This window comes from Carcharodon carcharias, chromosome 18 (assembly GCF_017639515.1).
Source record: "Carcharodon carcharias isolate sCarCar2 chromosome 18, sCarCar2.pri, whole genome shotgun sequence".
In the NCBI taxonomy this organism is placed as follows: domain Eukaryota; kingdom Metazoa; phylum Chordata; class Chondrichthyes; order Lamniformes; family Lamnidae; genus Carcharodon; species Carcharodon carcharias.
Genome location: NC_054484.1, coordinates 70,252,169 through 70,269,710, shown reverse-complemented (window position 1 = coordinate 70,269,710; position 17,542 = coordinate 70,252,169). Strand labels below are relative to the sequence as shown.

General features: G+C 40.4%; 1 protein-coding gene across 3 annotated transcripts in view; it reads right to left on the bottom strand.

The window, feature by feature from the left end:
* The window catches only part of usp9 (ubiquitin specific peptidase 9), a 353,775-nt gene that overhangs the window by 179,175 nt on the left and 157,058 nt on the right, over positions 1-17,542 (bottom strand). For all 3 annotated transcript variants that reach the window (XM_041210976.1, XM_041210979.1, XM_041210975.1), the window contains 3 exons: positions 13,035-13,139; positions 12,746-12,952; positions 7,275-7,411 (listed from right to left, as the gene is read on the bottom strand). In XM_041210976.1, the coding sequence (XP_041066910.1) occupies positions 7,275-7,411; positions 12,746-12,952; positions 13,035-13,139 (449 nt within the window). The remainder of the gene's footprint in view (positions 1-7,274; positions 7,412-12,745; positions 12,953-13,034; positions 13,140-17,542) is intronic.

The window sequence follows — 17,542 nt, the reverse complement described above, 5'->3', positions numbered from 1 at the left end:
TATGGGGTGCAGGAATCAGAAACGAACAATGATTTCAAAAGGAAATTGGATAGGGCACTTGAGGAAAATAAGCTGACTGGGGTGCTCTGCAAAAAACTGGCATGGACTCAAAGGGCCAAATGAACTCTTTCTGTGCCATACTGATAATAACTCTAACATTTTATAGTTGAAGTGTATAGCATAATTAATAAAATAAACTACTATATATATTTTGGGCAGGATCATCTTCCTAATTCAAGGAGAGTGCATTACATACAGAAATCAGAGATTTGTCTTTGCAATCAAAATCCATCGCTGCAAGTCAGGTCCATTTATCAAGCTGCTTCAAAGAATATGGAAAAATATACTAAGCTAGGAAAAAAGTTAGAAGATACGACTGAAAATGTGGAAGAAATTGGTTTTCAGAGGGTTTTAAGTTTTTAGAGATGGCGATGCCAAATTTTATGTGAAGACTTCCATAGAGTAAGACTGAGGTATCCGATGTTGAGTCATAGAAGTAAGATAGGGAATCGCATAGAAGGCTGGATTCCAAGGAATAGTACTTTTGAGAAGATGCCATAAATAGGCCACAAAAGTATTCACAGAGCAAAAATCTTTGAATTTAATACTTTAGGAATCAAAGGGTCAACATAGTTCAGTAAGGACAGAGATAATGGACAAGCAAGACGCAGTGTGGAAAAGGTAAACGTGACAGTTTAAGACAAGCTGGAGGTGAAGAATGGAAGGCCACCAAGAACAAAATAGAGCAGTCCAGTTCCAAGGTGCAAAGGCATGCCTAAGCATTTCACTGGAAAGCAGTTGAGACATCAACAAAGGCAGAAAATGTTGTTGAAATCTACATACAGTGGCTAGGTGACTGCAAGTGGTGAGGTTGAAAGCATTTTTCAGAAATGCACATGTCACAATTGCAAATGATCCATTTGTCAAATTATTCCAAATAAGTCATATTGGACTTGAAACGTTAACTGTTTCTCTCTCCACAGATGCTGCCAGGCCTGCTGAGTTTTTCCAGCACTTTGTTTTTATTGCAAATTGTCTAGTTAGCTGCAGTGGGGTGGAGCTCATAGCATGGGTCAAAAACAACAGATTCAAGTCTTCCTGACATTGAACTGGATGAAATTCAGGATTTATGCTGGCAAACAGTATGACAGCATAGAAGCAGTGAGGAAGTTGAAAAGTGGAAGAGAAAGAGAGAGGACTGGGTATAATAATACATGTAAAAATTGACCTGTTTGCCTGCAGAGGATGCTTTTAGCAGCAGCCAAGGAAAGATCCTAAAATTTAGCATACATACAAAATAGAATCAAAAATGCTGAGTAGAAGTTGGTTTTCATTTCAACAGGGCTGGAATACAAAAATGACAAAGTGATACTTCAGCTATACACAGCTTTGGTCATCTGTTGCACTGCATTCAATCTATGACACCACACTGCAGGAAAGACATACTATCTTGAAGGGGATTACAGCACAGATTTACCAGAATACCACCAGAGCACAAAAGTTTAAATTCTGAGGATCATTTGCATAATTTTAGCTTGTATTCCCCTAAGTTAGAAGTTTGAGGGGTAATTTGATGGAAATGTTTAAAATGATAAAGTGATTTGATGGGATAGATTGTTATGACATGGCAGGTGATACATGCCAGGTGGACCAAATCCACAAGAGAAACTTGGTCACGCTATCACAATGGTTTTGCAATTTGTATTTATTACAAGATTTCTGTACGGAATTCAGAAGCAGAGAGTCCACCGACACCTTTAATGATTTTAAAAATTAAATTAAAACATTTATTAACAAAAGAAAAGAATTCAAACACAGGCATAAGATTATAGTTACTTGATATTATAACAAATCCCAAAACTATAAATTTACCTGATTCCCAACCATGACTCTCTTTAAAGCAACAGGCCAAAATAGATTTTAAATTTAAACAAGCAATCCAGCAAGGTTACCACAGCACCCACAACAATGGAATTCCAAAGGCTTTTTACACAACTTTAGTTACTGGGCACAGCAGGCTTCTGCAAAAGCGGCTAGAGGCTTTTCCCCAATGCTGCTTTACATGCTGTGCGTTTCAAGATGTTACACGGCCACCCACACATAACCTCCCCTTCCTCTTTATATATGTATTCTTTCTTTAATGTGTAAAATCTCATTGTTCTACAAGTCTTTGGAAATGTACTTTTCCCATAATATAAAAATCTTTCACGTTACCAGTATGGTCAGTACCTTTAGGAAAAATAAACATATTGCTTGCCTTGCTTACCTTGTTAGTTGTAAACATCCTACCATCCCTTTGAAAACCAAACACCTTATCTTAAAATGAAAATTTCATTCACACCTTATCTATTGACTCTTAGACTTTAGCTCACTCATTAGCATTTCAAATACCCTTTTTACACCTGACTCTTCCAATACTTTCAACCTTGCAGTTTATCTGATTCTATTTCAATTAAACCAGTCACAGACAGAACCATCCAGACACTCACCCATTAAGTCTAAAATAATATTAAGAAAAATTTCATGACAAGATATAGGAAATTATTTCCTCTGGTGAGGGGAAACCAAGGCAATGAAGGATGGTCTTAAAATTAGAGCTAGGCCATTTAAAGCATTTAATCAGTAAACATTTTTTCACACAAAGGATTATGCATATCCAGAATATGCTGACTGAAAAGGTTGTTAATACTGGATCAATTGAAACTATCAATACTGACACTGACAAACCTTTGTTAGGTGGGAGTATCAAGTGATGGAGTAAAGGCAGGTAAATGGAGGGACAAATCAGCATTTACCTAACAGGATGGTGCAAGGGCTGAATTATCTATCTCTCTTGTTTTGTACTCGAAAAAGTGGGGTGGGGGAGGGAAAAGATGCACTAATCAATATGCACCACCTGCATTAGATTGGTTGCTAAGGAACAATAACAATCGTACGAAGCTGGGCGATGAAAGAGACAATTGCAGGGAGAGAACAGTGTAGTCAACTGATTCAAACACCATGGAACAAAGGAGGACAAGGAGGGATGTTGCACAACAGTTACCAAAAAAGTGTCATTTGTAAAACAGTTTAGGGCTATTTTGGTGCCACGAGAAGGATGGAAACTGCAATGAGGAGGATTTGAACCTATTCATGAAAAAGCTACTTCCTCTTGTAATAGAATCCAGACCCGGGGGTGGGGGTAAAGTTATAGCTAGGTCATTTAGGAGTGAAATCAGAATGTACTTTTCCACACAAAGGGTAGTGAAATCTGGAACTCTCTCCTGCAATAGGCTGTAAATGCAGAGTGAACTTAAATTTTCCAGACTATGAATGGTAGATTTTTGTTAGATAATGGCATCGAGGGGGTCAGAAGACGTGGAAGTAAATAGAATTGAGGTACAGAGTGGTCATGAGCTACCAAGTGGCCTTCGCATGTTCATACATTGATGGGGATGGAAGTGGGTAGTGATGTTCAGAGTCTTAGAAAAGAAAAAGGCTGAAGATAGGGAGGCAGTTAGAGAGCTAAATGAATTAGTCTGCAGAACCACACCATTCAGGTCCATACCATTGTTTATGCTTCACGTAAACCGCTTCCTACTCCACCTTCATCTAATCCTATCAGTATTTCCTTCTAGATCTATCAATCTTTCCTTGAATCCATCTATACTCGGCAGTTCAATTACTCATTATGATAACAAATTCCACTCTCCAGCTAGGAAGTTGCTCCAGAATTCACTATTGTGTTTATTCGCGACTGTCTCATTTATGGCCCCACTTTTGGTCTCTCCCCAAATGGAAACAACTCTTATGCTTTCCCTATCAAACCCTTTCATAATCTGAAGGTCTCTGATGGGTCAACCCTTAGCCTTACCTTTCCTGGAGAAAAGAACCACAGTGTTGCTGATAAGTATATCCTCTCAGTTCTGGGATTATCATCATGAATCATTTGTGTTCTTTCTCCAGTTCTCCTTTCTATAAAAGGAGACCAGACTTGTGCACAGTGCTAAAGATGATCTAACCAAGGTTCAATAGATGTTTAACATAGCTTCTCTGCTTTGCAATTCTAACCCTCTACAAATGAACCCCAGTGCTTGGTTTGCTGCTTTTTGTTTTAAGGCCAATGCTGCAAATTTTGAGTATTTGCATTATCTGTATCCCTAGGTCCCTTTGCCTCCACCCCATTTAGACTCCATCCAAGAATTATGCAACCTTCTTATTCCTCCTATCAAAACGTATTTGAAATTCATGGAATGGTTACAGCACAAAAGGGTGGCATTCAGCTCATCATATCTAGCTCATCATGTCTGCACCAGTTGAATACAAGAACTCAGCTTGTCCTACTCTCCCAGAGCCATGCAATTTTTTTTCCATTTAGATAATTGGCCAACATCATGCACTTCGCTATATTGAAGTTGATTTGCCAAATAAATTGGCAAGTTTTTGTTTTCTGTTTTGTTGCAGTCTTCCTCAGAATTTACTATACCAAAATTTGGTATAGGCCACAGCTTTCAAAATTATGCCTCCAATTTCAGTGTCAAAAACTTTTGTACACATTGTTATTAACAGCTCCAGCACCGATCCTTATGGAACACAATGCTCTGGTTACCAGTCTGAGTGGCAACCCTTAACCCATAATCTATTTTCTGTCATGTTGCCAACTTGCTATCTATTTTTCTACATTCCCTCCGAATCTGTATGCTCTGAACTTAATCATGAGTCTATTATGTAGTACCTTATCCAAGGTCTATTGAAAAGCCAAATATTACATATTTTTAAACATTTTTTCAGTCTGTTACTGTTTCTAAATATTCACTGAGGTTGATGAGGTATGATTTTCCCTTTTGAAATTTATGCTGACTACTCAATTATATTTTTGGTTCCTGGACGTTTTTCTATTGTGTCTTTGGGGTAAAGCTTCCAACATCTTTCAGTGAAGATTCCAACATCTTTGCTATCTGATATTAAGCTAACTCCATAGTTCCCTGGACCTGCTCTATTTCCCTTTATCAGTAACATTAACTGTTTGTCAGTCCTCTGTGGTATTATTCATTTTCGTTTAAATGCTTGTAATATCTGACCAGCGGTGTTCCACAGAGAGATCAAGAGTGTACTCGAGGGTTGTATTAATGCCTTGGCATCATGAAGTTAAAAACACTTCACTGAAATGCACAAGTGCAAGTATAACTGCATCTTTCATTTAGCTAATATTGGTTTGGGTGTCCTTTCTCGCCTCAAACATTGAAAAGTCACGTTTTCCAATAAGTATTATAGAAAGCTAATACACTGGTGCTGGTGACAGAAATAGATCACTTTAATATCTGAAAATCCATCCAAGTTGCACCTAGATGGTTCATAGTGAGGATCAAGGGTCCAGGAATCAGGTCCCTTCTGAAAAACGGTTCTCAAAATTCTCTCTTTATCCTGCCAGTTCATTCCAATGACTCATTATGGAAGTGCTTACAAAAATAGTTGAGGCTTTCCTGAATACACACACCCATTACAAAGCAATTGATACAACACAAATTTTCTACAATGAGCAAGAACCATAAAAGTCTAGTAAACTGAAGGGTGGGCATTCTATTCAGAATCCATACCCCAAATCTCACTCAAGGACAATAAGGAAATTTTAAAATAACGACTGGCCTTTTAATTCAGTAAAAATCTTAGGGCTCTTCACTAAAAATCACAACAGAGCTTTCAAATGTTCTACCACTGTTAGTAGCAATAATACAGTCAAATGCATTACCAAATAGGTCAATTTAGTTCTGAATTATGATGGGGGCAGAAGAAACACAAACTTGAAATCAATGAGTTGGAAAGAACATGGTCCCTCACCAAATGTGTGTCTCTTTCTTTCCTTGCATGAAATATTTCTCAATGAACATAAAAAGGCTTGCATCCATGCAGCACCTTTCACAACTGACAGACATACCAAACAGTGTTACAACCAATTAGTGCTTTTGAAGTGTAGACATTGTTATCATGTAGGAAACGTGACAGCTAATTTATATGCCACGCACAAAGTACTAGACCAGATCATTGGCTTTAGATGTTGCTTTAGGGATAAATATTAGCTAGGATACCAGGAGAACTGCCTGTTCTTCTTGAAATATCCACCCAAGAAGGAAGACTTGGCGTAACATCTTATTCAAAAGTGCAGTATTTCCTCAGCACGGCATAGGAGTGTCAACCTATACTGTATGCTCACGTCTCTTTGGAGCTTGAAACCAGAACCTTCTAACTCGGGGGGGTGGGAGATCTACCACTGAGCAAAACTGACTGTAACTAGAGCTCCTTTGATGAGACTTGATGGCTTTAAATCCAGAGTTGTCAGCAGAGACAAGAGTCATGAGATTCAAAAGCAAGAACTTGAATTTACTGACAATCAGCGTAGATCAAACAGTCATTCCAATTAAGTAGTTCAGGATGCATCACTGGAATGCGCACAAACATTTAAAACTATTTTGATGGAAGTTTTTGCAAACTCACTCAAGAACTGTCAGAAGAGACTAAATATACAAAAATATCAATAGGCTGAGAAATCAAACCTTTTCAGTTATGTTGAAACGAGAGAGATTGCTGCTAAAGGGAGGAGAAAAAGAGCAGAGACTAAAAGTGGGCCTCTTACATCGTACTGCAGGTAAAGATGATGTGGTTGTTCAAGGTGACATGAAGCTACTTAAACACCAAGGATCTAGAGACTCGAATGCAGATCAGTGACTTGCAATTTTAACTTGTTTGATCAAATTTACATTTCAAAAAGCCAAGCACCTCATATGCCTCTAATTTATTTGTTTATCCTCAGTCCACTTTGTTGCTACTGCATCCCTACCAAAGCCAGATATTTAATTTGTTCAGTGTACTCTCCCTCAAGTCCTTCTACATATTATATCGGTTTACTTAACTCAACAGCAAAAAGCCCACTATCTAGAAAATAGTTGAAGTCTTGTACTTAACAGTCATACCTACTTCCCATTTTGCTTTTCTTTTTAAAACTAGAACAGCACATCCTCCAACTTACCTTGAGCAACATCAAAGATCTAGATTTAATTTAAAAATATCACTTCCTGATGTCTAAATGCAGAACTAGCTAGTCTAATTCCATTAGGCACCATAATTTTGGAACAATTTTTAAGATGCATGTATTTTTCAAAGTGAAATGATCAAAGTACTTATACAAAAACATAAAAGAATGATAATCTTTTGAAACAATGAATCCCAACTACTCCCAGTGTAATCATTTTGGGAGATTGTTTCAGTTATTAGAAGTCATGAACAGTCTTTCAATATACCTTAAATTCTGTGGTGCTTCTCCAAACAGACTGCAGATTTCCCTAATTTGTTTCAAAGCAGGAATGACCCATTTGTCATTAGTACGTAGTTCTTCCACAAAACGATCTATCCACTGGATCTTTTGAGTGTCGCGGTCCTATTTGAAAAGCAAATTACATTAGTAATTCTGTAAATATTACGGCAAGTTAAACTAAACTCCACTAATGCTTGGTGATTATTCCATTTTCCCACTGAATTAAGAAAGTAGTGTATTTTGAATTAAAACGTTTCAAAACAAGTGTTTGCTTGAAATGAGAGAATACAATTGAACATAAATTTAGGAGATTGACTAAGTTCCAGGCTATCTCAGTGAAGCACAACATATTTCCTTTTCCATTTCAAACACAGTAAAAGGGTAGATGAATTGAAAGAAAAGCTTCTTCTTGAACTTAGTTGAAAACGCTATATTTTTTGTTCAATGCACAAGGCATCATTTGATCAGGTTATCTCATTGCAAACAGTAAAGAAAGTTTGATTCACTTTTACTTACATAGCATAGGCAAAGTTGGTTTTTTGAATGCTATTTGTCTCTTGGATATTCCATCATGCTACAAAAACAGGTACCTTCCATTAAATGGAGACATTGAGACACTTGGGGTAAATTTATACCAATGTAACGCTGTAGGATGAGGATACTTGGAAATGACAGTAAAATACTTAGTTCAGTGCCTACCTTCAGAAGCAGAGGGCTTCATCCATTTAGAAAGTCAGCTATTTGGGCTAGGCAGATTTTTTAGAGGTTTCCAGATACCAGGTACAGACATTTAAAATAAATACAAGCTCAGATAAAACATTCAATCCCTTATCATGTAATATATTACAATATATGTGAACACACTTCCCATGGTAAATGAAGAAGGTGAGCTGCAGGCGCAGAGAGCTACAGGGGAATTTGATACTGTGGCAATAACAGAAACCTGGCTCAAATAAAGGCAGGACTGGGTATTAAATATTCCTGGATACAAGCTGTTCAGCAGAGATTGGGGGGAGGGATGGGGGGAAAAGAAAGGAAGGAATGGCAGCATTGGAAATATTACAGTACTGGAGATAGAAATCATCTGAGACAGATCAAGGACAGAATCTATTTGGTTACAGTGAAGAAACACTGCAGGTAATTTTACACCACTGGGTGTTTTCATAAGCCACCAATTAGTACAAAAGAGACAGAGGAACAAATTTGCATGTAAATTACAGAGAGGTGCAAAAAAACTATACAGCACCGATAATGGGGGACCTTAATTATCCTAGCATAGACTGGGACAACAATAGTGTATAGGACAGAGGGGGAAAAGAGTTTCTGATGTATTCAGGAGAATTTTCCAGATCAGTATGTTTTCCGCTTGATATGGAAGGAGGCATTGTTGGATCTGGTTCTGAGGGTTCAGGTGGGTCAAGTGGATCAACTGTCAGAAGGAGAACATTTAGGGCACAGTTATCATGGTATCAAGTGGTTTAGGTTAGCTACAGAAAAGGACAAGGAGCAATTTGAAGTAAAAATAATTATTTGGGGGGGGTGGGTCGATTTCAGTGGTGCGAGAACAGTCCTTTCCCGGGTACATTGGAATTAAAGATTGACAGGCAAAACAGTAATGGAACAATTGGCTGTTTTTAAAGAGATGGTTTGGGTACTGTCAAGATATGATCCCATGAGGGGAAATGCCATGACAAACAAAATCAGAGTTCTCTGGATGATGAAAGAATTACAAGATGAAGCAGAAAAAGGGTGAGTAGGACAGAGGCTGAGCGTCAACTTGCAGACACTTCCTCCTACCTCCCCCTGGACCACCACTGAACATCAAGCCATTGTTTCCAGGACTGTTACTGACCTTATCTCCTCTGGAGATCTTCCTTCCACAGCTTCCAACTTCAGTCTCCCAACCTCAGAAGGCCCACTTCAACCTCCTACTCAAAATCCACAAACAGGACTATCCCAGTAGGCCGATCGTATCAGCCTGTTCCTGCCCCACGGAACTCATTTCTTGCTATCTTGACTCCATTCTCTCTTCCCTAGTCCAGTCCCTTCCCACCAACATCCGTGATTCCTCTAACACCCTACATCATATCAACAATTTCCAGTTCCCTGGCCCCAACCGCCTCCTCTTCACCATGGACATCCAATCCCTCTACACCCGGATGGTCTGATGGCTCTCCGCTTCTTCCTCGAACAGAGGCCCGAACAATCCCCATCCACCACTACTCTACTCCGTCTGGCTGAACTTGTTCTCACACTGAACAATTTCTCCTTCAACTCCTCTCACTTCCTCCAAATAAAAGGTATGGGTACCCGCATGGGCCCCAGTTATGCCTCTCTCTTTATGGGGTATGTGGAACATTCCTTGTTCCAGTCCTACTCCAGGTCCCTCGCACAACTCTTTCTCCAGTACATCGATGATTGCTTCGGTGCTGCTTCATGCTCTCGTTGGGAGCTGGAAAAATGTATTCATTTTGCTTCCAATGTCCACCCCTCCATCATTTTCACATGGTCCATCTCTGACACTTCTCTCCTCTTCCTTGACCTCTCTGTCTCAATTTCTGGTGACAAACTGTCCACCAATATCCATTACAAGCCTATCGACTCCCACAGCTACCTCAACTACAGCTCCTCACACCCCGCTTCCTGTAAGGACTCCATCCCATTCTCTCAGTTCCTTCGCCTCCGTCGCATCTGTTCTGATGATGCCACTTTCAAAAACAGTTCCTCTGACATGTCTTCCTTCTTCCTTAACGAGGTTTTCCACCCACGGTGGTTGAGAGGGCCCTCAACCGTGTCCGGTCCATCTCCCACGCATCTGCCCTCATACCTTCCTCTCCCTTCCAGAAACATGATAGGGTCCCCCTTGTCCTCACTTATCACCCCACCAGCCTCCGCATTCAAAGGGTCATCCTCGGCCATTTCCAGCATGATGCCACCACCAAACACATCTTCCCTTCACCCTCCCTGGCGGCATTCTGCAGGGGGCACCCTGGTCCACTCCTCCATCACCTCAACCCCCTTCCACGGCACCTTCCCATGCAACCGCAGAAGGTGCAACACCTGCCCCTTTATTTCCCCTCTCCTCACCATCCAAGGGCCTAAACACTCTTTTCAAGTGAAGCAGCATTTCACTTGCACTTCCTTCAATTTAGTCTACTGCGTTCATTACTCCCAATGCGGTTTCCTCTACATTGGAGAGACCAAATACAGACTGAGTGATCGCTTTGCAGAACACCTTCGGTCTGACTGCAAGCATTACCCAGACCTCCCTGTCACTTGCCATTTCAACACTCCACCCTGCTCTCATGCCCATATGTCCGTCCTTGGCCTGCTGCATTGTTCCAGTGAAGCTCAACGCAAACTGGAGGAACTGCGCCTCATCTTCCGACTAGGCACTTTACAGCCTTCTGGACTGAATATTGAGTTCAACAATTTTAGATCATGAACTCTCTCCTCCATCCCCATCCCCTTCCGATCACCCCCTTTTCCCCCAATATCCCACCTATTTCCATTGTTTTTAAATGTATTTCCATCCTTTGTTTTATCTCTGCCTTTCAGCCTATTTCGATTCCTTCACCCACCCCACCCCCACTAGGGCTATCTGTACCTTGCTTGTCCTGTTTTCTACTCTTAATTAGCACATTCCTTAGATAATATCATCACCTTCAACACCTCTTTGTCCTTTTGTCTGTGACATCTTTTGGTTATCTCCACCTATCATTGGCCCTCTATCCAGTTCTACCTGTCCCACTCCCCTTAAACCAGCTTATATTTCACCTCTCTTCTATTTTTCCTTAGTTCTGTTGAAGAGTCATACGGACTCGAAACGTTAACTGTGTTCCTCTCCGCAGATGCTGCCAGACCTGCTGAGTTTTTCCAGGTATTTTTATTTTTGTTTTGCGTTTCCAGCATCCACAGTTTTTTGCTTTTATTTAAGTAGGACAGATGTCAGGTTGATAATACAAGAGACAACCAGGCTGAATGTAGAAGGCTCAGAGGGAAAATTAAAAAAGAGAAGCAGAGAGCGTGAAAAGAGATTGGCAGCTAACATAAAAAGGGAATCAAGAAGTCCTCCAGAGGTATAAAAATAGTAAAAGGGCAGTAAAAGGAGGAGTGGGGCCAATTGGAGACCGAAGCAGTGATTTACACATGGAGTTAAAGAGCATGGCCAAAATAGTAAAATGAGTACTTCATATTCATCTTTACTGAGGAAGATGCTCCCAAGGTCATAATGAAAGAGTTAGTTGAGACACTGGGTGGGCTGAAAATTGAGAAAAATAAAAGGTATTACCTCCTCTTTAAAGGAGGTTTACTAGGATTCTGCCTGGGGCAGGAGGGTCTGAGCTTCGAGGAAAGATTGGATAGGCTGGGGTTGTTTTCCTTGGAGCAATGAAGGCTGAGAGGGGAAATGACGGAGGTGTATAAGATTATGAGAGACATAGATAGGGTGGATAGGAAGGCGCTTTTTTACATTAGTAGAGGGGTCAATAACCGGGGGGATAGAATTAAGTTGACAGGTATAAAACTAAGAGGGGAGTTGAGGAGAATTTTTTCACCCAGAGGGTGGTGGGAGTCTGGAACTCTCTGCCTGAAAGGGTGGTTGAGTCAAACTCTTAACATGTAAGAAGTATTTAGCTATTCACTTGAGTTGCCATAGCCTCCAGGGCTATGGGCCAAGTACTGGAAAATGGGATGAGTGTACTCAGATCTTGGTTTACCGGTGCAGACACGATGGGCCGAATGGCCTCCTTCTATGCTGTAGACATCAATGAGACAATGAGTCTAAAGCCTAGCTGTACATAAAAATTAAGTTACCAGGATCAGATCAGGTGCATCAGAGGAAACTGAAGGAAGTAAAGGTGATAATTGCAGATACAATGGTAATAATCATCCAATCCTCCTTTGAACCAGGGGTGGTGTCAGAGAACTGGAGAATTACACACGTTACACCTTTGTTCGAAAAAGGGTGCACGGATAAGCCCAGGTGAACCACTGATTTTCAAGATCTACATTAATGACCTAGACTTGGGCATACAAGGCACAATTTCAACATTTGCAAATGACACTAATCTTGCAAGTATTGTAAACTGCGAGGAGGAGAGTGACAGACAGGCTGGTGGAATGGATGGACAAGTGGCAGATGAAATTTATTATAGAGAAGTGCAAAGAGATACATTTTGACAGTAGGAACAAGGAGGGGAAAAATAAAATGAAAGAATCAATTCTACTAGGGTGCAGAAGCAGGGCACCAAGGAATATATGTGCACAATTCATTGCAGCAGGGCACCTTGAGAAAGTAGTTAATAAATACCCCTAAGAGGAAAAGATAACTCCGAAGGAAAAATACGTTGACATTTAATTTTTTGCGTACACCTTAACTAATACCAGTGCAATGCCTTATGACCAAAAATGCAAAACGCTTATTCTGTATATCCTTTAATAAAATGCAGCTCTTACCTGAGAGCAGCTATAATCGAGGATTTTGATGTGTGCACTTAAAGCCTGGTCCATGATGTCAACAGGTACGTCATCGCTATGTGCTAAATTCCACAGGAGGTTTAACACCTTATGTGCCATCACACCATCTTTGTCATCCTCAGCAAGGCGACGGATTAACTCTAACAGCTTTTCACGTTGCTTTTTACTTGCATTTGTCCAGCTTGCCTTCAAGTTAAAATTTTGAGAAGTAAATGAGTATATACTTCATTCTGTCCATCAATTTATTTAAGTATAAAAAAAGGTCTACCTTAAAGCAATCAAAAAGATGGTCAAGCTGTTCAGGAGAAAAATCCCAGGCCAATTTTGCAAGAAGATCATGGACGTTCTTCACAATTGCTTCATGTTTACCAGCCTAAGTATAAAAGATATAGCAACAGACCACGTAATAACGTACAGAATTCTGGTGGTACAACCTTTTAAGAAAATACCCCAAATTGAAGACAAAATGCGCTTTCCCCTCCAGAAAATGTAACCAGGACCTGGAGGAATGTACTATATACAATCGGTAAAATAAAAATTATAAGGAATGGTAATAGCAATTTTGAATGCTCAAAGCTGAACTTCAGTTGCAACATGCATCTACAGCTAGATTCCACACTAAACTGCTAAATCTTGCATTGGCTTTCACTCAGTAGCAATACTCTCACCCAAGGCAGGTACTTATGAGTTCAAGCCCAACTCTGAAGACTAGAGACAGACACAGTCCGAACTGACCAGTGCGGTACTGAACAAAATCTTGCATGGTCAGAGATGCTGTCTTTCAGATGAGTCATTGCACCTCTCAGCTGGACATAAAAGACTGCAAGGTCCTATTCAAAAAACAGCATTGAGTTCTGTGATATCCTGGCCAACATTTATCGCCCAACCACCGAAACTTGTGTGGTCATTTATCTCCGCTGTGTTTTCAATTGGCAACTGCATTTCCTACATCAGAAGTGACAACACCTAAACAAAGTACCTTTTTGGCTGATGAGTTTTTTTTTTCAGGCAATATGAGATCACAAAAGGTGACTCTTTTCATTTTCCTTATTAACTATTGGTCTGATACTTCAGTACAACACTAAGAGAGTGTTCCAATGTTGGATGCCCTCTGTTCTTCTGATTAAGCTTTGCTTAACCAAAGCTTGGTCTGTCTTCCCAGGAGCATGGAGTTATTCCAGTATTCTGGAAAATATTGTTTCTTAAACCACAACACTAAGAAAAGATTATTTAGCTTATTTTTCGTTCGCTATTTCAATATACTCACTTAGCAGCAACTGCACTTCTAAAGTTATACCATGTCAAAGGCTGTGAGATGTGCCATCATGTAAAGGATTCTAAATATGCCCACTTTCTTTCCTTTTTACTTGCCTACTGTCCTACATGTTAACCAGGGTCCAAAATGCACAGGACTGGCAGGCAAATTCATCCCTGAAAGCCCCAAAGCCCGCAAAAAACCAATGACTGGGGTCCCAACTGAGAGAATGGCCACCCTATTTGTGAAAGAAACAGAAGCTGCAAGGAGCTGCTCTTCCAATCACAGATTCTGTCTGTGTCTCATTCACACTGCTCCAGCCATAGGTTCTCTCTCTCCCACATTTGCCGCTCAAGGGACAGAATCTATGATTGCAGGAGCAGTAAGGGCTGGAGAGGGAGAACCTGCGATAGGTGAAGCTGGAACTGGAGCAATTATTCTGGCTGGTCCCACTGTGGCCATCAACTTTGAGATGAGGCCATTTTGAAGGGAGGTACGAAATGGCTTCTGCTATTAAACTTAGATAACCTAGATAAATTAGGGTTTTTCTTTGGCGCTTATAGTTGGGGGTTAGATAAACTAGGTAAATTAGCTATTTTAGGCTCAGTGGTTTTTTTTCAATCAACAAATCCATACAGTGTCTGTCCCTGCATTTCAGAGCAAACACCACACCCAGAGTAGTGACCTGTAAATGGGGTGTAGGTGACCAAATCTTTAATGATGTTCTCCAGAAAAGATCTTCAGGATGTTTAGGGTAATGGCTGTGTGCGCGTACACTTGTGCGCGTGCCAGTCAGTTTGAAAAAAATCTTTTATTAGCTTATGCCTATTGTTTTCTTGTGTCATTTAGATACTGTTGTGTCCAAGAAATTAAAGCCACAAGACACAAGGAAAGTATTAAGTTTAATAGAGGTGTGATGATTATTGAGGGTATTGATTCTGCTTCTGTGTGAGGCCAAATGCTCCATTTGTCATCCAAATATCTGTAGTAACACATAGGGAACCTAGAACAATTTTAAACACACTGTTCCCACTCTGCCATGTGTATGTTAGCATAGGTTGGGGCAAATAACTTACTCACAGCTGTGCCTTTGATTTGGAGATAAAATTCATTATTGAATTCAAAGTCATTTTCTGTTAAACCTAAATGTAGTAATTGAATTATAGCTTCACCCAGTCTATCAGACTGGGGAAATTTATTAAAGATAATTTGGACAGCTAATATACCTTCATCTCTTTCTAAATTTGTGTATAGACTTTAAAACATCCATTGCAAAAAGTATGAATTTGGGGGGGCTACAGTTAATGAGTTAACAACCCATGTCTCATTAAAGCACGAAGATCCATTAACATATGGATGATCATGCGAGGAGGTGAATTAGCTTGGGAAAAGCAACTGAAGTGCGAACTACATGTGAATTGAACCATTCATTATAAGATGATTAGCTTGGAGCTGCAAAATTAATCTGTGTGCACAGTGGACCTTTGGAAGTCAGTATCCTTAAGTGTTTGTCAATACTCACTTTACACAGAAATATTGAGGGAACAGAAACTTGAAATTGGCAAAACAAAAGCAAAGAATGCTGGAAAATACTAATTGCTTGCAATTAAATGTTAGAAGGAGCTGCACATGGAGGCGCACACAGAAGCGCACACGCACACACACTGTGCTGCCTTATCAACCTAAAGAAGGAAACCCTAAAAAAAACAACAAATTCAGGAGGTAATGTTACTACGTGACTATATCAGCTAATAAGGAAGTTATTAAGTATGAAAAAGGAGACACTGAAAATCAAAGCAGCCCTCAAGAAAATTTCAAGAGCCCTTGGGAGAAAATCCTGACCCTGATATCAACATAATCACTACCTTAACAAAAACGGTGAAACAGTGACAAGTTATTTTATTTTTTTCCCCCATCAACTAATTGTCTGACAACATGAAAGCCCATCACTGTGCTCAAGAGAGTCCAAATTAAAATTGATATATATCTATCTGTAGCATTCATGCTTGTCCAACATGGAGTGCACAATTTCCTCTTATAGGGGCATGTACCTCATACATAATTCCAAGAATTTATGTTAAAATAAAAGCAAAATATTGCAGATGTTAGAAATCTGAAATAAAAACAGAAAATGCTGTAAAAATTCAGCAAGTCTGGCAGCGTCTGTGGAGATAGAAACAGAGTTATGTTTTGAGTCCTTACGACTCTTCTTCAGAGAAATGTGATGGGTTTTAATGCTGTTGGGGGGAGGTGGAGCAAAATAGAAGGTCAGGGATAGTTAGAGGGCAGGAGAGATTGAGTGACTAAGGTGTCATGGAACACAAGACAAAGGGAATGCTAGTGATAGTATTAAAGTCTAAAGCTTTGATCCAGAGTAGGTATTAAGAGCAGGATGAAGGTCAGCACTGTCTTAAAGCAAAATAGCAGAAGGTGTTCATAGCAAAGAAAGGGTCAGCGATGCCTGAAATCAAAGGCATGAGAACAAAATACAGACTGGCACTTGGAGGTGGAGGGGAGGAAATTCAAAATGGAGCACAGAGTTCACAGCCTGAAGTCGTTGAACTCAATGTTGGGCCCTGAAGACTGTGAAGTGCCGAATCAGAAGATGAGGTGCTGTTCCTCCAGCATGCATTGGGCTTCACTAGAACACTGTATTAGGTCAAGGACAGGAATGTGAGCACGAGAGCAAGATGGCGAATTAAAATGGCAAGCGACCAGAAGGTCGGGGTCATGCTTGCGGACCGAGCAAAGATGTTCCACAAAGCTGTCACCCAGTCTGCGTTGTCTCTCCAATATTTTTTCATTCACTTATGAGATGTGGGTGCCGCTGGCTAAGCCAGCATTTATTGCCCAGTCCGAATTGTCCTTGAGGTGGTGGCAGGGATAACTTCTTGAGCCGCTGCAGTCCATGTTATGTAGGTACACCCACAATGCTCTTAGGGAGTTCTAGGATTTTGACCCAGCGCCAGTGAAGGAATAGCAATACAGGGATGGATGTGCCGTTGTCAATTCCAGTGTCTAGATCGATGGCTGGAGGTCTGCCCAATTTCATTTCTTTTTTATTGACTTTCTAGTGGTTTAATACAAATGAGTGACTTGCTTTCAAAGGGCATTTAAGAGTCAACCACACTGTGGATCTGGAGTCACATGTAGGCCAGACCAGGTGAGGACAGCAGATTTTCTTCCCAAAAGGACATTAGTGAACCACATGGGTTTTTATGACAATCAACAAATGGTCATCATTAGACTTTTAATTCTTTTAATTGAATTCAAATTCGACCATCTGCTGTGGTGGGATTCAAACCTAGATCCCGAGAGCATTACCCTGGTTCTCCAGGTTACCAGTCCAGTGACAATGCCACAATGCCATTGCCTCCCCATGAAGAGGAGACCACATTCTGGGCACTGAATAAAGTAGGCTAAATTTAAAGAAGGGCAAGTAAATCACTGCTTCACCTGGAGGTGGTGTTTGGTGTCTTGGATAGTGAGAAGGGAGGAGGTTAAGGGGCAGGTGTTACACT